This window comes from Ahaetulla prasina, chromosome 4 (genome assembly GCF_028640845.1).
Source record: "Ahaetulla prasina isolate Xishuangbanna chromosome 4, ASM2864084v1, whole genome shotgun sequence".
NCBI lineage: Eukaryota > Metazoa > Chordata > Lepidosauria > Squamata > Colubridae > Ahaetulla > Ahaetulla prasina.
Window position 1 is genome coordinate 4,345,327 of NC_080542.1, and position 21,362 is coordinate 4,366,688.

At 48.9% G+C, this 21,362-nt stretch overlaps 1 protein-coding gene across 1 annotated transcript; it reads left to right on the forward strand.

The window, feature by feature from the left end:
• Positions 1 to 928: 928 nt before the first annotated feature.
• CHMP4A (charged multivesicular body protein 4A) lies at positions 929 to 20,098 on the forward strand. The gene is made up of 6 exons (XM_058180329.1): positions 929 to 1,038; positions 3,047 to 3,196; positions 13,171 to 13,348; positions 16,669 to 16,783; positions 18,141 to 18,264; positions 19,224 to 20,098. Exons 1-6 carry the CDS (start codon positions 1,008 to 1,010, stop codon positions 19,295 to 19,297), a joined length of 672 nt encoding a protein of 223 aa, XP_058036312.1. The 5' UTR covers positions 929 to 1,007; the 3' UTR covers positions 19,298 to 20,098.
• Positions 20,099 to 21,362: the final 1,264 nt, after the last annotated feature.

Below are 21,362 nucleotides of genomic sequence, written 5' to 3' on the forward strand. Positions count from 1 at the left end.
GGCTTCTGTCCCATTTGACGACCTTTTTCTTGCCACCGTCGTTAAGTGAATCGCCGCCGTTGTTAAGTGAGCAGCCCGGTTGTTAAGCGAATCCGGCTTCTTCCCCCCCCTCTCCCTTGACTTTGCTGAGCGGAAGGTCGCCGAAGGGGATCACAACGACCGTCCCGGACACTGCGACCGTCATAAATCCGAGTCACTTGTCAAAAGCGGAGGGGGGAGGCGGGGGGGGCTGCAACAGTTGTGTGAAAAACAGGCATAAATAAATCGCTTTTTTTTCCCCCCACTGCTGTTGTGACCTCAAATGGTCACTAAACGAATGCGGTGCAGGATCTGGGAAAGAAATGGTTCACAGAATACCAGAGCTGGAAGGGACCCTTGGAGGTCTTCTAGTCCAACCCCGCCTATGCCATTTTCAGACAAATGAATTTGAGTGGATTAAAAGGGTGCAGCCCCTTTAAGGCCTTGAAAAGATTGGTGGGGGGGTGTGTGTTTACGGTTCCTTTAAGAGGCAGGGCGGGACGGTGACGTCACAAAGCACATGATTGATCGGCTCTCCCAAATCCTCTTCTCTCCCCGCCCACAATGCTGTCATCACATGTCTCTAACTGGCCTCAGAGAAAAAAAAAACCTGCGTGTCATTTTACCCCTATTTCCGGTTCTTATTAGACTTAGTATCCTTAGGACCCAATGGAAGCATTTCAAGACTCTCCAACCGATTAATTTTTCTTTTCAATTTATTGTTTCTTTTACTTAAAGATTCTAAGGTGGGCATTTGGATGCAAATCGAGGCCGTTTCCCCCCGGCGGCTTTCTCTCTTTGCGTCTCCCTCTCCTTCCACGCTTGTTTGCCGCTCGGGAGCCGGTCGTTTAGGAGCGCAATAAGGCAAACCCTGCCTCCCTTTAGTTTTTTTGTTGCCACCCTCGTGGCACGTGACGTGAGGGGCGGGGCGGGGCTGGTAGGTGGGTGAAGCCGGAAGAGGAAACCCAGTGAATTTCCCACCAGGCGAGATGAGTGGTTTAGGGAAGCTGTTTGGGAAAGGTGAGACTCCTATTCTCGGTTTCCACCCCCCGACGGAGAGTTGGTATCGTCCGAAGCCCATAGGGGATCCTGAGACTTGGGAGCAACCAAGTGGCTCGAGGGGGGGGAGAGGGTAGAAAGAAAGAAAGCGAAAGGAGGGGAGAAGGAAAGAAAGGATGAATAGATGAAAAGAGAGAGAAATAAAGGGTTACTATTTTCAACCCCTAAAAATGGGGCCTAATTTACAAGAAGTGGGGCTTGGACACACAGGGTGGTTGTAATTGCTCCTGCTCCCCAGGGCTGGGTGAAGGGGTGCATTGCCCCCCCCTCCAAATGCAGGAAAGGACCTGCCCATTATTTTGGGAGGGGTGTGTGAAGAGGATGAATGGGGAAGATTTGCATGGGAGATTTGATAGCCCCCTTTACAAATTCTGATTTTTTTCTTTTTATATGTCTATGTATATATAGCTTTTTTTAAAAAAAGCTGGAGTCAATTGATTTTATGGAAAGCTTAAGGTTAACGATGCATACAAAACATCCACCCCCGCCCCCCAAAATGGTGTATTCCACTAATGCATTGGGTTGGGGCTTGCAACAGAACCTTGGGAGGCCCGACCCATTGAGGGTGATGGGACCCCCACCCCATTCAATGAGGGTGAGGGGAGGCCCAACTCAATGGGGGATTATGGGATCCCCACTCAATGGGGATGGGGGGGTCCCCGATCCAACAAGGATGATGGGACCCCCAACTCAATGGGGTTAATGGGACCCCCAACTCAATGGGGTTAATGGGACCCCCAACTAAATAGGGTTAATGAGACTCCCAACTCAATGGGGTTAATGGGGCCCCCAACTCAATAGGGTTAATGGGACCCCCAAATCAATGGGGTTGATGGGACCCTCAACTCAATGCGGTTAATTGCACCCCCAACTCAATGGGGTTGATGGGACCCCCAAATCAATAGGGTTGATGGGACCCCGAAATCAATAGGGATGATGGGACCCCCAGCTCAATAGGGTTGATGGGACCCCCAACTCAATAGGGTTAATGGGACCCCCAAATCAATAGGGATGATGGGATGCCCCAACTCAATAGGGTTAATGGGACCCCCAAATCAATGGGGTTGATGGGACCCTCAACTCAATGGGGTTGATGGGACCCCCAAATCAATAGGGTTGATGGGACACTCAAATCAATAGGGATGATGGGACCCCCAGCTCAATAGGGTTGATGGGACCCCCAACTCAATAGGGTTAATGGGACCCCCAAATCAATAGGGATGATGGGACGCCCCAACTCAATAGGGTTAATGGGACGCCCCAACTCAATAGGGATGATGGGACGCCCCCACTCAATAGGGATGATGGGACCCCCAACTCTATGGGAATGATGGGATCCCCATTTAGTGGAGGATGATGGGACCCCCAACTCAGTGGGACCTCCAACTCAATGGGGATGATGAGACCTCCAACTCAATAGGGTAATTGGGACCCTCAACTCAATGGGGGATTATGGGATCCCCAACCCACTGGGCATGATGGGACCCCAACCAAACAAGAATGATGGGAACCCTAACCCAATGGGGAAAATGGGTCCCCCAACGCAATAGGGTTAATGGGACCCCCATCTGAATGGGGTTAATGGGACCCCCGAACTCAATGGAGATGATGGGATCCCCACTTGATGGGGATGATGGGACCCCCTCAACTCAATGGGGATGATGGGATCACAGAATAGCAGTAACAGAGTTGGAAGGGACCTTGGAGGTCATCTAGCCCAACCCACCTGCTCACGCATACTAGGGATTCGAACCGGCGAACTGCCAACCTTTCTAACAGCGTCTTAGCCGCCGAGCCACCTAGCCAGCCGTCCGATGAGGACGATGGGACCACCCCCACCCCCTCCCCAAGTCAACGGGGATGACGGGACGCCCGTTTTTGAACCCAGGCAGCTTCGCCGTCATCACCTTGAGATGGTTCCAATTTCTTGGATGAGACATACACCCTCTTCCTTCCTCCTGTTCTCCAGGAAAGAAGGCCAAGGCTCCCACCCCGCAGGAGGCCATCCAGAAGCTGCATGAGACGGAAACCATCCTGGTCAAGAAGCAGGAATTCTTGGAAGAGAAGATCCAGCAGGAGCTGCAGTCGGCTAAGAAACATGGCACGAAAAACAAAAGAGGTAGGAGAAGAAAAGGGGAGGGGGAGGGTTGGGGGGAGCAGCCACCCCTGAACCCTAAAGAGGAGCCGGGAAAAATATAAAATAAATACGAAAGGCGTTCGCGCCCCAAAATATTAGAATCCCTCTTCTCTGTTAAGTAGGCAGTCCTCAACTTAACGACCGCAGGGGAGCCCCAGATTTTATGTGGTTAAGGGAGAAATTTTGTCGAGTGGGTTTTGGCCCCGTTGGACGACTTTTCTTGCCAACCGTTGTTAAAAGGGAAATCCCTGCGGTGGTTAAATTAGTAACCCAGTTTGTTCGGGGAATCCGGTTTCTCCAGGACCAGCAAAACGGGGAAATCGCGTGACTCCGGCCGTCATAAATGTGAATCAGTTGTCCAGCGTCCAAATGTAAAGTACGTCTCCCTGGGGAAGGCTGCAACAATTCATCATTATTTTATTTATTATTATTTAGAAAAATTTAGATTGTAGGGTTTCCCTTAACAACTTTATATATATTTGTAGAATAGTTTGATTTACACACACACACACACACACACACACACACACACACACACACACAGAGGTAAAGGTTCCCCTTGCACATATGTGCTAGTCGTTCCTGACTCTAGGGGGCGATGCTCATCTCCGTTTCAAAGCCGAAGAGCCAGCGCTGTCCAAAGACGTCTCCGTGGTCATGTGGCTGGCATGACTCAACGCTAAAGGCGCACAGAACGCTGTTACCTTCCCACCAAAGGTGGTCCCTATTTTTTCTACTTGCATTTTTTACCTGCTTTCGAACTGCTAGGTTGGCAGAAGCTGGGAAAAGTCACGGGAGCTCACCCCGTTACACGGCACTAGGGATTCGAACCGCTGAACTGCCGACCTTTCGATCGACAAGCTCAGCGTCTTAGCCACTAAGCCATCACGTCCCATATATATATACACATACATACATACATACATATATATATATATATATATATATGAAGGTCTTTGGTTGTTCGGGTTTTCTCCCGTGTAAAATTGGAAATGTCTTGGCAACGTTTCGACGAAGTCTCATTCGTCATCTTCAGGCTTCAGCTTCGTGCTTCTGGGAGCAATGTGTGATCGCAGCTGTTTCTTCCTTTTAACTGCTAGTGGGGGTTTGAACTGATTGGGTGGGAGCTTGGCTGTGCTCTGATTGGATGGAGGTTTTTTTGTGCTCTGATTGGCTGGGGGTGTGTCCTGTTTGGGTGGGGGTTTGGTTGTGCTCAATTTAATCTGTGTTGCAGGGGATTTGAGCTGGTGAGCTGCATAGCTGTTGTTTGGCTTTGTGGTGGTGCTACATCTTCATAGTGGGTGTCAGTCTGCTGCATGTATGGATTGGAGGGGTTTGAAATGGCTAATGTTGCAGCTGCGGTCTGGCTTCTGGTCCTTGGTCGTGCTTCATGATCAGTGTGGGTTTGGGTCTGCTTTCTGGGTGGATGTGGGGTGGTGACATCCTGTGTGGACCTCGTGAGTGTGGGTCTGGTGTCATTCCTCGTGTTAGGGACTCGTTTGTCAATAAGGGCGGGTTTCCAAATGGCTGGTAGGCGGGAGGTATCATCTCGTTTGTTCATGCTGTGTGGGCGTTTTTCTATCAGCTGCGGTCACACATTGCTCCCAGAAGCACGAAGCTGAAGCCTGAAGATGACGAATGAGACTTCGTCGAAACGTTGCCAAGACATTTCCAATTTTACACGGGAGAAAACCCGAACAACCAAAGACCTACATACAAACACCCGTGAAAACCTCAGAAAACAAATATATATATATATATATATATATATATATATATATATATATATTTTATATAAATATATATGTTTTCTGAGGTTTTCACGGTGTTTGTATATAGGTCTTTGGTTGTTCGGTTTTCTCCGTGTAAAATTGGAAATGTCTTGGCAACGTTTAAGTCTCATTCACATCTTCAGGCTTCAGCTTCGTGCTTCTGGGAGCAATGTGTGATCGCAGCTGTTTCTTCCTTTTAACTGCTAGTGGGGTTTGAACTGATTGGGTGGGAGCTTGGCTGTGCTCTGATTGGATGGGGTTTTTGTGCTCTGATTGGCTGGGGTGTGTCCTGTTTGGGTGGGGGCTTGGTTGTGCTCAGTCTAATCTGTGCTGCAGGGGATTTGAGCTGGTGAGCTGCATAGCTGTTGTTTGGCTTTGTGGTGGTGCTACATCTTCATAGTGGGTGTCAGTCTGCTGCATGTATGGATTGGAGGGTTTGAAATGGCTAATGTTGCAGCTGCGGTCTGGCTTCTGGTCCTTGGTCGTGCTTCATGATCAGTGTGGGTTTGGGTCTGCTTTCTGGGTGGATGTGGTGGTGACATCCTGTGTGGACCTCGTGAGTGTGGGTCTGGTGTCATTCCTCGTGTTAGGGACTCGTTTGTCAATAAGGCGGGTTTCCAAATGGCTGGTAGGCGGGAGGTATCATCTCGTTTGTTCATGCTGTGTGGGCGTTTTCTATCAGCTGCGATCACATTGCTCCCAGAAGCACAAGCTGAAGCCTGAAGATGACGAATGAGACTTCGAACGTCGCCAAGACACTTCCAATTTTACACGGAGAAAACCGAACAACCAAAGACCTACATACAAACACCCGTGAAAACCTCAGAAAACATATATATATATATATATATATATATATATATATATATATATATATATATATATATATATATGTTTTCTGAGGTTTTCACGGTGTTTGTATAGGTCTTTGGTTGTTCGGTTTTCTCCCGTAAAATTGGAAGTGTCTTGGTGACATTTTGACAAGTCTCATTCATCTTCAGGCTTCAGCTTCGTGCTTCTGGGAGCAATGTGATCGCAGCTGTTTCTTCCTTTTAACTGCTAGTGGGGTTTGAACTGATTGGGTGGGAGCTTGGCTGTGCTCTGATTGGATGGGGTTTTTTCTGTGCTCTGATTGGCTGGGGGTGTGTCCTGTTTGGGTGGGGGCTTGGTTGTGCTCAATTTAGTCTGTGTTGCAGGGGGATTTGAGCTGGTGAGCTGCATAGCTGTTGTTTGGCTTTGTGGTGGTGCTACATCTTCATAGTGGGTGTCAGTCTGCTGCATGTATGGATTGGAGGGGTTTGAAATGGCTAATGTTGCAGCTGCGGTCTGGCTTCTGGTCCTTGGTCGTGCTTCATGATCAGTGTGGGTTTGGGTCTGCTTTCTGGGTGGATGTGTGGTGGTGACATCCTGTGTGGACCTCGTGAGTGTGGGTCTGGTGTCATTCCTCGTGTTAGGGACTCGTTTGTCAATAAGGGCGGGTTTCCAAATGGCTGGTAGGCGGGAGGTATCATCTCGTTTGTTCATGCTGTGTGGGCGTTTTTCTATCAGCTGCGATCACACATTGCTCCCAGAAGCACGAAGCTGAAGCCTGAAGATGACGAATGAGACTTCGTCGAAACGTTGCCAAGACATTTCCAATTTTACACGGGAGAAAACCCGAACAACCAAAGACCTATATATATATACCCGTGAAAACCTCAGAAAACAAATATATATATATATATATATACATATATATATATATATATATATATATATATATATATATATATATAGGTCTTTGGTTGTTCGGTTTTCTCCGTAAAATTGGAAGTGTCTTGGTGACATTTTGACAAGTCTCATTCATCTTCAGGCTTCAGCTTCGTGCTTCTGGGAGCAATGTGTGATCGCAGCTGTTTCTTCCTTTTAACTGCTAGTGGGGTTTGAACTGATTGGGTGGGAGCTTGGCTGTGCTCTGATTGGATGGGGTTTTTCTGTGCTCTGATTGGCTGGGGGTGTGTCCTGTGTTGGTGGGGGCTTGGTTGTGCTCAGTCTAATCTGTGCTGCAGGGGGATTTGAGCTGGTGAGCTGCACTGCTGCTGTTTGGCTTCGTGTTCGTGGTCGTGCTACATCTTCGTAGTGGGTGTCAGTCTGCTGCATGTATGGATTGGAGGGTTTGAAGTGGCTAATGTTGCAGCTGCGGTCTGGCTTCTGGTCCTTGGTCGTGCTTCCTGATCAGTGTGGGTTTGGGTGTGCTTTCTGGGTAGATGTGTGGTGGTGACATCCTGTGTGGACCTCGTGAGTGTGGGTCTGGTGTCATTCCTCGTGTTAGGGACACGTTTGTCAATAAGGGCAGGTTTCCAAATGGCTGGTAGGCGGGAGGTATCATCTCGCTTGTTCATGCTGTGTGGGGGTCTTTCTTTCTTGATGGCTTCTCTGATTATTCTGTTGTTAAAGTGTTCAGTTTTGGCGATAGTTCTGGTCTTTTTAAAGTCAATATCGTGTCCTGTGACTTTAAAGTGTTGGACCAGGGAAGAAGTTGGTTCCTCTTTTTTGAATGAGTTCTTGTGTTCTTCAATGCGTGCACTTATTCTTCTGTTGGTTTGTCCAATGTATGTGGTGGGGCAGGCGGTGCATGGGATTTCATATACTCCTTGATTTTCTAACTCAATTTTGTCTTTGGGGTTTCTTAGGATGGTGGATATTTTTTGGTTTGTGCCCAATTTTTTGGTTTGTACCCAATCAGTTCAAACCCCCACTAGCAGTTAAAAGGAAGAAACAGCTGCGATCACACATTGCTCCCAGAAGCACAAAGCTGAAGCCTGAAGATGACGAATGAGACTTCGTCGAAACGTCGCCAAGACACTTCCAATTTTACACGGGAGAAAACCCGAACAACCAAAGACCTATATATATATATATATATATATATATATAGGTCTTTGGTTATTTGGGTTTTCTCCCGCATAAAATTGGAAGTGTCTTGGTGACATTTTGACAAGTCTCATTGTCATCTTCAGGCTTCAGCTTCGTGCTTCTGGGAGCAAACACCCGCGAAAACCTCAGAAAACATATATATATATATATATATATATATATTTGTTTTCTGAGGTTTTCACGGGTGTTTGTATATAGGTCTTTGGTTGTTCGGGTTTTCTCCCGTGTAAAATTGGAAGTGTCTTGGCGACGTTTCGACGAAGTCTCATTCGTCATCTTCAGGCTTCAGCTTCGTGCTTCTGGGAGCAATGTGTGATCGCAGCTGCGATCACACATTGCTCCCAGAAGCACGAAGCTGAAGCCTGAAGATGACGAATGAGACTTCGTCGAACGTCGCCAAGACCCTTCCAATTTTCCACGGGAGAAAACCCGAACAACCAAAGACCTATATATATATATATATATATATATATATAGGTCTTTGGTTATTTGGGTTTTCTCCCGCATAAAATTGGAAGTGTCTTGGTGACATTTTGACGAAGTCTCATTCGTCATCTTCAGGCTTCAGCTTCGTGCTTCTGGGAGCAAACACCCGCGAAAACCTCAGAAAACATATATATATATATATATATATATATATATTGTTTCTGAGGTTTTCACGGTGTTTGTGTAGGTCTTTGGTTGTTCGGGTTTTCTCCCGTGTAAAATTGAAAGTGTCTTGGTGACATTTCGACGAAGTCTCATTCGTCATCTTCAGGCTTCAGCTTCGTGCTTCTGGGAGCAATGTGTGATCGCAGCTGCGATCACACATTGCTCCCAGAAGCACAAAGCTGAAGCCTGAAGATGACGAATGAGACTTCACTATATATATATATATATATATATATATATATATATATATATTGTTTTATATATATATATATATATATATTTATGATGAGTGAGATCTCACTCATCATCTTCAGGCTTTGGCTTTGTTCTTATGTGAGCAAAGAACAAAGCCAAAGCCTGAAGATGATGAGTGAGATCTCATCGAAATGTTGCCGAAATACTTCCAATCTTACACGGGAAAAGACCCGAACATACCAAATCCTGCATACATATACCCGTGAAAACCTACAAAAACAAATATATATATATTTATGATGAGTGAGATCTCATCGAAACGTTGCCTAAATACTTCCAATCTTACACGGGAAAAGACCCGAACATACCAAATCCTGCATACATATACCCGTGAAAACCTACGAAAACAAATATATATATATTTATGATGAGTGAGATCTCATTGAAACGTTGCCTAAATACTTCCAATCTTACACGGGAAAAGACCCGAACATACCAAAACCTGCATATATATATACCCATGAAAACCTATGAAAACAAATATATATATTGTTTTATATATATATATAAAACCCTACTCACACATGGTGACTCAAGACGGCGTACAAAAAGATAATGCCCTATAAAAGAAATAAAAAATAATAAAATGATGATAATAAAATAATAACCCTCCAATCCTGGCGACATACTACACGTTCATAAGGGTGAAAAGTGGTCCCAAGTCACCTTTTTCAGTGCCGTCGTAACTTCGAACGGTCACTAAACAAACTGTTCTCCGTCAAGGGCTACCTGTATTATCGGTTGCGTTCTCTTCTAGCCCTGATAATGTTCGGTCTAATTCGGTCATGAAACGTCCTCAAGGAAACAACCAAGCTCAGGGAGCACCAAGGGCCCCACAGTTCTCCTCCTCCTCCTCCTCCTCCTCCCCATCCCCCTCCTCCTCTTCCTTCCTGCAAACCCCACTCTCTTCTAGCCCTGATAATGTTACCTAGTTCGGTCATGAAACGTCCGCAAGGAAACAGCTCAACTCCGCGGCCACCGAGGACCCCATAGCTCAACCCCAAACTACAAATATATATATATATATTTTTGTTTACATTTATATCCCGCCCTTCTCCGAAGACTCAGGGCGGCTTAAAGTGTATAAGGCAATAGTCTCATTCTATTTGTCTATTCTCTTTTACTGCAGGTCATTTAATCTCAGGGGCCCCCAAAATCAGGAATCTTGATTTTGATTCACCAAAAAAACCAAAAAACACCACCCCGTGAACTTCCCTGAGTTCAGGGAACGGATGAGCTCTGCTATTATTTATGCCGATTTTTGCTGGGGCAGATTTAAAGGAAAAAGTACAAAAAGTTAAAAAAGAAACACCTATATCAGTTTAAATCCTAAGCTCCCAGATCTCTTTGTTTTAGCCTATCTTTATACAGGCTGGCTGGCCTTGTCTGGATTTACTTAAAACAAACTCAGGCCGATGAAGTAACTGGGATAGAAAACAAATTCCTAGAGTGTAGCCGTTTCTCAACCTCAGCTACTTTAAGATGTCTGGACCAACTCCCAGGATTCCCCAGCAGGCTATGCTAGGCTGACTAGGGAATTCTGGGAGTTGAAATCCACACATTTAAAAGCTAGCTTAAATGCTAAAATCCCCAGAAAAAGACTACAGGTAGGCCTCGTGACCACGATCCAGCCTCAAATTTCTGTTGCTAAGTGAGACGTTAAGTGAATTTTGTTCCATTTTACAACTTTTCTTGCCATAGCGGTTTCCAAGCAGTGGAAGCCTTTTAAACACACACAAACACACAGACGGAGTGACAGAGAGAGATACAGACAGAAAGAAAGAGACAAGAGAGACAGACAGAAAGACAGAGACGAGAGAAACAGAGAGGGCAACAGGCAGAAAGACACAGAGAGAGAGAGAGATACAGACAGAAAGAGAAACAGAGAGACAGAGATAGACCGAAAGACGAGAGAGACAGACAGAAAGAAAGAAAGAGAGACACAGAGAGAGAGACAGAGAGATGAGAGAGAGAGACAGAAAGACAGAGACGAGAGAGAGAGAGAGAGAGACAGAGACAGAGACAGAGACACACAGAGACAGACAGAAAGACAGAGACAAGAGAGACAGGCGAGAGAGAGAGAGAGATGAGAGAGAGAGAGAGACCAGAGGGACACAGAGAGAGAGATACAGACAGAAAGACATAGACGAGAGAGACTGAGAGAGAGAGAGAGAGAGAGAGACGAGAGAGAGAGAGACAGACCAGAGAGACACAGAGAGAGAGATACAGACAGAAAGACAGAGACGAGACAGACAGACAGACAGACAGAGACCAGAGAGACACAGAGAGAGAGAGATACAGACAGAAAGACAGAGACGAGAGAGACAGACAGAAAGAAAAACAGATATAGAGAGACAGAGAGAGATGAGAGATACAGAGAGACGAGAGAAAGAAAGACAGAGAGATATAGACAGAAAGACAGAGAGATATAGACAGAAAGACAGAGAGATATAGACAGAAAGACAGAGACAGAGAGACAGAGAGATATAGACAGAAAGACAGAGACAGAGAGAGAGAGAAACCAGAGCGATACAGAGAGAGAGAGACAGTCAGAAACGAGAAAGAGAGAGACAGAGACTAGAGAGACAGACAGAAAGAAAGACAGACACAGAGAGAGAGAGAGTGAGAGAGAGACGAGAGAGACAGACAGAAAAACAAAGATAGAGACACAGAAAGAGAGAGAGAGAGAGACCAGACAGACAGACAGAAAAACAAAGAGAGAGACAGAGATACAGACAGAAAGACAGAGAGAGAAAAAGAGAGAGAGAGACAGACAGACAGACAGACAGAGAGAGAGACAGAGAGAGACAGAGATACAGACAGAAAGACGGAGAGAATCACTAATCACACAGACCAAACTTAAGAGCTGCGCGTTTCGGTGCTGCAATGGGGAGAGGAGAGGAGTGGAGGAAAGTGAGGAAGAAGCGGAGGAGAAAGAAGAGGTAGCAGGAGGAAGAGGAAGCAGGACCTCGGGAGTGGAGGAGGAGGAAGAGGAAGAAGTAGCCGAAAGAGCGGGAGGAAGGACGCCGAGCCCAGGAGTGGCAAACCAGTTGCAAGCACAGCCGGCAGGGCATTTTTGCACCGGGCTCAACATCTGCTCTCCCACCTCAGACCCCACCCCTGCAGACTCCCAGCATGCCCGGGACGGGGGGTGGAAGATGCGCCTTCAGCTCACCTCCACCTGGCCGTCGCTGCCAGTCAGTCAGCAGCCGAGGGACTGGCGAGCTGCAGCTGCTGTCGGGCATCGCCGGCCCTCGCATGCTCGCTACCTCCCAGGAGGAGCTCCGCGGCCCAGATCTAAACACCTTGCGGGCCGGATGAGTCTTAAAATTGTCAGGGTTGGAGACCTCCTGATCTGTATTAATAAAAGCCAACACAACGAGTCCTTAACTCAACAACCACAATTGGGGAGCAGGATTTATGCTGCTAAGACAGACAATTGTGTATGTCATGCCCAATTTTATCTATATATCTATATCTATATCTATATCTATATCTATCTATCTATCTATCTATCTATCTATCTATCTATCTATCTATCTATATATATATATATATATATGTGTGTGTGTGTGTGTGTGTGTGTGTGTGTGTGTGTAGGTCTTTGGTTATTCGGGTTTTCTCCCGCGTAAAATTGGAAGTGTCTTGGCGACGTTTCGACGAAGTCTCATTCGTCATCTTCAGGCTTCAGCTTCGTGCTTCTGGAAGCAATGTGTGATTGCAGCTGTTTCTTCCTTTTTAACTGCTAGTGGGGGTTTGAACTGATTGGGTGGGAGCTTGGCTGTGCTCTGATTGGATGGGGGTTTTTTTGTGCTCTGATTGGCTGGGGGTGTGTCCTGTTTGGGTGGGGGCTTGGTTGTGCTCAGATTAGTTTGAGTTGCAGGGGGAGTTGAGCTGGTGAGCTGCACTGCTGCTGTTTGGCTTCGTGTTCGTGGTCATGCTACATCTTCGTAGTGGGTGTCACCACAGTCGTTAAGTGAACTGAACAGTCGTTAAGTGAATCCGGTTTCTTCCATTGACTTTGCATGTCGGAAGCCAGGTGGGAAGGTTGCAAATGGCGGTTGTAAAGCCAGGCCTAGGGGCGTCGGTCCCTTTTTCAGTGCCGTCGTAACTTGGAACGGTTGCTAAGCGAACGGTTGTAAATCAAGGACTCCCTGCGGCGGGCAGGGGGCGGATTTGCAGTATGGCCGTTTGCAAGGCGCCTTGCACGACCAATGCAAATTCACAAATTTCCCGTCTCGTATTTGGAGGGGTGTGTGTGTGTGTGTGTGTCTTAATAAACTTCCCCATGCTTCTCTCTTGCATGAGGACTAGAAACATGGTGGGGGAGGGGGCTGCATTTGTTACCTTTGGTCGTTGCAGCTGCTCTACAAGCCCTCAAGAGGAAGAAACGCTACGAGCAACAGCTGGCTCAAATCGACGGGACCCTCTCCACCATCGAATTCCAACGCGAGGCCCTCGAAAACGCCACCACCAACACCGAAGTTCTCAAGACCATGTCGGACGCGGCTCGGGCCATGAAAGAGGCGCATCAGCATATGTGAGTAGCGCATTTTTCCCAGGCAGCCCGTTTCTCCCTGGATTAAAAAGTCCGGTCCACGTTTTGCCTTTAGTTAGAGCAGTGATTTTTTTTTCAGGCTTGGCCGCTTTAAAGAGGGGTGGACTTCAACTCCCAGAATTCCCCATTCCACAGTCCTCCTCCTCCTCTTCCTCCTCCGCTCCTTTTTCTTTCCATCTTCTTCGTCCGCCTGCCTGCTCCTCCTCCTCCTCCTCCCTCCACTTCACGAACCCCCCCTCCCTTCTAACACTGATGCTATTACCTAGCTGGGTCACGAAATGTCTGCAAGAAAACCACCAAGCTCAGAGAGCACCAATGACTGCACAGTCCTCCTCCTCCTCCTCCTCCTCCCCCTCCCCTCGACCACCTCCTTCTCCCCTCCACATCCTCCTCTCTTCAAACCCCACTCCTTTCTAGCATTATTATTATTATTATTTTATTATTATTTTATTATTTATTTGATTTTTATACCGCCCTTCTCCCGAAGGACTCAGGGCGGTGTACAGGCAGAATAAAACAAACAATACAAAATACAATTTAAAATGCAATTTAAAAAACTTATTTAAATTAGCCTGAAAATTTAAAAATTTACCATACACTAAAAAATCCCATTTAAAATTAATAAAATTTGACATTTAAAATTCAATTCAAGCCAGCCCCGCGCAGATAAAAAGGTGTGTCTTCAGTTCGCGGCAGAAAGTCCGAAGGTCAGGTATTTGGCGTAAACCTGGGGGAAGCTCGTTCCAGAGTGAGGGAGCCCCCACAGAGAAGGCCCTTCCCCTGGGGGACGCCAGCCGACATTGTTTGGCGGACAGCACCCTGAGAAGTCCCTCTCTGTGAGAGCGTACGGGTCGGTGGGAGGCATGTGGTAACAGCAGGCGGTCCCGTAGGTACCCAGGCCCTAAGCCATGGAGCGCTTTAAAGGTCGTAACCAACACCTTAAAGTGCACTCGAAAGGCCACAGGTAGCCAGTGCAGTCTGCGCAGGAGCGGTGTTACATGGGAGCTACGCGTAGCTCCCTCTATCACCCGCGCAGCTGCATTCTGGACTAACTGAAGCCTCCGAGTGCACTTCAGGGGGAGCCCCATGTAGAGAGCATTACAATAATCCAAGCGAGAGGTAACGAGCGCATGAGTGACTGTGCACAAGGCATCCCGATCAAGAAAGGGGCGCAACTGCCGAACCAGGCGAACCTGGTGGAAGGCCCTCCTGGAGATGGCCGTCAAATGATCTTCAAACGACAGCCGATCATCCAGGAGGACGCCTAAGTTGCGCACCCTATCCTTTGGGGCCAGTAACTCGCCTCCAACAGTCAACCGCGGCTGCAGTTGACTGAATCGGGATGCCGGCATCCACAGCCACTCCGTCTTGGAGGGATTAAGCTTGAGCCTGTTTCTCCCCATCCAGACCCATACGGCTTCCAAACACTGGGACAGCACTTCAACAACTTCATTGGGGTGGCCCGGGGTGGAAAAGTACAGCTGGGTGTCATCAGCGTACTGTTGGTATCTCACCCTGAAGCCACTGATGATCTCACCCAACGGCTTCATGTAGATGTTGAACAGCAGGGGCGAGAGAATCGACCCCTGCGGGACCCCACAAGTGAGGCACCTCGCGGCCGACCTCTGCCCCCGTCAACACCGTCTGCGACTGGTCGGAGAGAGGAGGAGAACCACCGATACACGGTGCCTCCCACTCCCAATCCCCCCAACCGGCGCAGCAAGATACCATGGTCGATGGTATCAAAAGCCGCTGAGAGGTCTAATAGGACCAGGGCAGAGGAGTACCCCCTGTCCCTGGCCCGCCAGAGTTCATCCACCAATGCGACCAAAGCTGTCTCCATGCTGTATCCGGGTCGAAAGCCGGACTGGAACGGGTCTAGATAGACGGCTTCATCCAGGTATTGGGGTAGCTGTCGCGCCACAGCACTCTCTACAACCTTCGCAACGAAGCGAAGGTTGGAGACTGGACGATAGTTACCCAAAATAGCTGGGTCCAGGAGGGCTTCTTGAGGAGGGTCTCACCACCGCCTCTTTCAAGGCGGCAGGAAAACCCTTCCAGCAAAGAAGCGCAGATAATCCTCTGGAGCCAGCCTCGTGTCACCTCCTGAGTGGCCAGTACCAGCCAGGAAGGACACGGGTCCAGTAAACATGTCGTGGCGTGAAGCCTCCCCAACAACCTGTCCACGTCCTCGGGAGCCACAGGGTCAAACTCATCCCAAACCGGCTCAACAAGACGTGTCTCCTCTCCCTCGCTTGGATCATCCCAATTTCGGTCCAGACCGTCCCAGAGCTGAGCGATTTTATCGTATAGATAACCACTAAACTCCTCGGCTCGTCCCTGCAAAGGGTCATCCCGCACCTCCTGATGAAGGAGGGAGCGGGCCACCCGAAACAGGGCGGCCGGGCGGTTATCTGCCGATGCAATGAGGGTGGAGGCGTAAGAACGCCTTGCCTCCCTCATTGCCACTAGGTAGGTCCTAGAATAGGACCTAACTAGTGTCCGATCAGCTTCAGAACGACTGGACCTCCAAGTGCTCTCTAGGCGTCTTCTCCGGCGTTTCATCTCCCTCAGCCCCTCGGAGAACCAAGGTGCTGGACGAGATCTACGCCGGGTCAGAGGCTGCAAAGGCACGACACGGTCCAAGGCCCCAGCCATTGATGATGTTACTTTGTCAGCTCACGAAATGTCTGCAAAAAAACCCACCAGAGACCACCAAGGACCCCCACAGCTTTCTCCTCCTCCTCCTCTCCTTTTTCCTCTCTTCCTCCTCCCCTCTACCACCTCCTCCTCCTCCCCCTCTCTTCTTCCTTTCTTCAAACTCTTCTAGCACTGAGGATGTTCCCTACTCAGGTGATGAAACGCCTGCAAGAAAAACGAAAGCCAAGCTCAGAGACCGCCAAGGACCCCCACAGCTTCCTCTTCCTCCTCCTCCTCCTCCTCTCTCCCCCCTCCCCTTCACCACTTCCTCCTCCCCCTCTCTTCTTCCTTTTTTTTTTTAATTTGAATTTATATCCCGCCCTTCTCCGAAGACTCAGGGCGGCTTACACAGTGTTAAGCAGTAGTCTTCATCTATTTGTATATTATATACAAAGTCAACTTATTGCCCCCCCAACAATCTGGGTCCTCATTTTACCTACCTTAGAAAGGATGGAAGGCTGAGTCAACCTTGGGCCTGGTGGGACTCGAACCTGCAGTAATTGCAAGCAGCTGCTGTTAATAACAGACTGTCTTAGCAGTCGGACCCCCACAGCTTTCTCCTTCTCTTCCTCCCTCGTGCCCCCTCCCCCCCCCCACTCCAGGGACATCGACAAAGTGGACGACTTAATGGCCGAAATCACCGAACAGCAGGACATCGCCCAACAGATCTCGGATGCCATATCTAAGCCGGTCGGCTTCGGGGATGATGTGGATGAGGTAAGTGGAGGGCTGAGAGATCCATGGAGGTGGCCTGCGGAAGGACAGGTGGACTTCAACTCCCAGAATTCCCCACCCCCACAGTCCTCCTGCTCCCCTCCTCCTCCTCCTCCTCTTCCTTTTCTTCCTCTTCCTCCTCCTCCTCTTCCTTCTCTTCCCTTTCCTTCTCTCCACCTCTTCCTCCTTCTCTTCTCCTCCTCCTTCTTTTCCTTCCCCTTCTCTTCCTTTTCCTTCTCCTCATCCTCTTCCTTATCTTCCTTTTCCTCCTTCTTCCTTTTCCTCCTCTTCCTCCTCCTCCTCTTCCTTTTCCTTCTCTCCACCTCTTCCTCCTTCTCTTCTCCTCCTCCTCCTCTTCTCCTCCTCCTTTTCGCCTTCTCCTTCCTCTTCCTCCTTTTCCTTCTCCTTCTCTCTTCCTTTTCCTTCTCTCATCCTCTTCCTTTTCCTCCTCCTCCTCCTTCCTTTTCCTCCTCTTCCTCCTCTTCCTTTTCCTTCTCTCCACCTCTTCCTCCTTCTCTCTTCCTCCTCCTTTTCCTTTTCCTTCTCTTCCTTTTCCTCCTCCTTCTTCTTCCTTTTCCTCCTCTTCCTCCTCCTCCTCTTCCTTTTCCTTCTCTCCACCTCTTCCTCCTTCTCTCTCCTCCTCCTCCTCTTCTCCTCCTCCTTTTCCTTCTCCTTCCTCTTCCTCCTCCTTCTCCTTTTCCTTCTCCTTCTCTTCCTTCTCCTCATCCTCTTCCTTATCTTCCTTTTCCTCCTCCTCCTTCTTCCTTTTCCTCCTCTTCCTCCTCCTCCTCCTTTTCTCCGCCTCCTTCCTCTTCCTCCTCTTCTCCTCCTTTTCCTTCTCCTTCTCTTCCTTTTCCTTCCTTCTCCTCATCCTCTTCCTTTTCCTTTTCCTCTTCCTCCTCTTCCCTTTCCTTCTCTCCACCTCTTCCTGCTTCTCTTCTCCTCCTCCTCCTTTTCCTCCTCCTCCTTCCTCTTCTCCTTTTCCTTTTCCTTCTCTATTTCCTCTTTTCTTCCTCTTCCTTTTCTTCCTCCTCTTCCTTCCCTTTCCTTCTCTCCACCTCTTCCTCCTTCTCTTCTCCTTTTCCTCCTTCTTTCTCTTCCTCTTCCTTCTTTCCTCCTCTTCCTCCTCCTCCTTTTCCTTTTCTCTTCCCTCTTCCTCCTTTTCTTCCTTTTCCTTCTCCTCCTCCTCCTTTTGCTTCTCTATTTCCTCTACTCTTCCTTTTTTTTCTCTCCTGCTCTTCCTCCTCCTCCTCCTTCTTTTTCCTTTTCTCCTCCTCTTCCTCCCCTCCTCTGCCTGCTCCTCCTCCTGTCCTTCCCTGCACGGGGCTTTGGATGCGGATCTCGCCCTTCTGCTTCCCAGGACGAGCTGCTGGCTGAATTGGAAGAGATGGAACAGGAAGATCTGGATAAGGAGCTTCTGAATGTTGGGGAGGCCAGTCCGGAGCTGCCCAATATCCCCTCTTCTCGCCTCCCCAGTGTGCCAGGTACGACGACATCCGGGCCCCCAAAGCTCAACGCAGGTCGTCCTCGACTTACGACCGCTAAGAGCACTGACATTCCTGTCGCTCAGCAAGGCGGGGGTTAATGGACTCGCACCCAGTTTTAAGACCTTTTCGTTAAGCGAAACACGGCGTTTGTTAAGCGAAACACGGCGTTTGTTAAGCGAATCAGACATTTGTTAAGTGAATCCAACTTCCCCATTGATTTTCTGGTCCGAAGCCAGCTGGGAAGGTTGCAGACGGTGGTCACGTGACCCCAGGATGCTGCAGCCGACGTAAAAATACATGCCAGTGGTCAAACGGCCAAATTTGAATGATTTCACCACAGGGACGCTGCAACTGTCATAAGTAGGAGGACCGGTGATAAGTATGAGGACTGGTCAGTGATTTAGGTTCACTAAACAAATGTAAAGACCACCTGTATCATGTCACAAAAGACCCCCCCTCCCTTCAGTCTAGTTGTGGCGGGCGTGCAGGTCGTCCTCGACTTAACGACCACAATCGAGCCCAACATTTACGTCGTTAAGGGAGAACATCTGTCGCGTGAGTTTTGCCCCATTTTACGCCTGCCCTTGCCACTGTTGCTAAGGGGAATCCTTGCTGCTTTTTAAGTTGATAACACCGTCGTTAAGCGGATCCGGCTTCCCCCGTCGACTTCGCTCGGCCAAAAAATCGCAAAAGGGTTTAAATCCCTCCCGCCCCCTCGGGACGCTGCGACCCTGTGCTGTGAAGGTCGTTAAGTGTAAAAATCGGTCGTCGGTCCCCAGTCACAAAATGAACCCTAGGATCTACTTGTAGTACAGTTGCCGGGTGCCAGCTGTGGATAATGGGATGCTAGTCCCGCCCAGCAGAAGTTGAACACAGATGGGGAGGGGGGACGGGGGCGCACTTTTTACCACGGGTCCCGGATTCAAATCCTGCCTTTTTTCCTTCCCCCCCCGCAGCTTCCAAAGTGCCATCGGCCTCCCTGGACGAGGAAGACGAGGAGATGAAACAGCTTGCCGCCTGGGTGTCGTGATGCATTGTGGGAAATTCCCTCCCTTCCTCGCCTCCCTTGGTTTTTTTCTTTGGAGAAGTAGGCAGTGAGAGATGGAGAAGATCCAGTTTTTCTCCCCTCCGGGTTCCATGGCCAGGAACGTTACGGGGGAGGGGCGGGGGTGGGGAGGTCGAAAAAAAAAAAGAGGGGAGGGCCGGAAGTCAGTCACAAACCACACACACACACCCTGCCTAAAATGACCTTACGTGCCGAATGTAAAGAGTTTTATAGACAGATTTATATAAATATAAATATATATATATCTATATCTACAATATAGGACGGGAGCCTGTTTGTGGGGGGGGAAGAGGTAGGGGTCGGGGCTTAAAAGACCTCTCTCCCCGCCCCCCCCCCGCCCCGGCCCCCCCCCAAGATAAAGACTGAATCTTGAAATCATCTAGAGATTAACTTACTTTCTTTTTATCTTTCCGTTTTCCAAAAACAAACAAAACAGGATTGTGGCCCACATTGCGGGGGGGGGGGGGGGGCAGGAGGGACGGTGTGACACACACACATACATGCAAACCCACCCAGGAAATGAAGCTGGGGGGGCTCCGTTCTTGTTCTTCGCTCGTCTGGCTATCTGTCCGAATTTGGGGTGTTCGTTCCCGTCACCGTTGCTCGCTCTCTCTTTCCCCCATCCCCTTTTGGGACGGAAGGGAGGAGGGTATCAGCCTCGTCTGTTGCCAAACACGCCAACACAAAAAAACACACCGTTGTGCAAAGGATGTCGTCTAGGATTCTCCTCCCGCAAAGTGTTGCAAAGGATTTTGGGGGTGGTCGGTGGGGTTTGGGGGAGGGTGGGGGGGCGGGGCGGCGTTCCGCCTTTTGAAGGCTAGATGGAAGGAGGTGGGGTGGGATCGGAAGGGTGAGGTGGGGGATTTTGGGGAATAAAGGGTGAAAAATTGTGATTTCGGTTGGACTGGAGGTACTTGTTCTGTCCTGGTTTTATCGGTCGCGTGTATCTGTTAAAAGACGTTTTTGGGGAGGGGGGGGGCTGTGGTTTGTCGGTTAATGGTTTGCTTCGACTTGCGCCTGGTGTTTTTCCTCTTTTCTGTTTTAAAGCTTGCTCGGTCTGTCTTTCTCATTTTTTCTTTTTAAATTGACTTGTGGGCAGGAGTTGGGATGGTGGGTGGGGGAAGCGTGGGCCACCCTCCCACCCCGCCACGGACACGCGTGTACTCCTGCGGGTGACCTGTTGCTATATTTGTTGTTTTCTGTGCCCGGTGAATAAAGTGCCCTGAAATGTTGTTGTCTGAACTGAATGGCATGTGATGTGTGTTTTTCTCCCATCGCCGCCAACCCTCAAAAAAACACACCTGTTCTTGCTGGAATTTGCACCAAAAACCAGTGTTGTTTTTTTTTAACCTGTGTCACTTTAAGAGGTACGGACTTCAACTCCCAGAATTCCCCAGCCAGCCATGCTCCTTTGTTTCTCTCCCTCCCACCCTCCCTTTCCCTCCCTTTCTCCCTCTTTCCTCCTCCCTCTTCTTCCCCTTTCCTTCCTTCCCTCCTCACTTCCCTCCCTTCTCTTCCACGACTCCTTCACTCCTTTTTCCTTCCTTTCTTCATCCCTCTCTCCTTCCTTTCTTCATCCCTCCCTCTTTCCTTTCCTCCTCCCTTATTCTCCTTCCTTCCTTCCTTCTCTCATTCTTTCCTTCTCCCACTTCTTTGTTCTTTCCTTCCTTCCCTCCTCCCTTCTCTCCCACTACTCCTTCATTCCTTTTTCCTTCCTTTCTTCCTCCCTCTCCTTCCATCTCTCCTTTCTTCCTTCATCCCTCCTTCTTTCCTTTCCTCCTCCCTTATTCTTCCTTCCTTCCGTAGAGGTTGCAGCATCCGTCCACTCTTCCATCCATCCCCATCGTCTTCCGCCCCTCCCAGCTGCCTTTCTCATCAGCCTCCTCTCTCTTTCATTCATCCCACTCTTCAACCTCAGCTATTTTAAGATGCCTGGACTTCAACTCCCAGAATTCCATGCATCTGTGAGCTTCAACTCGCAGGATTCTGTGCTTAAGGCAGGTGAACTTCAACTCCCAGAATTCCATGT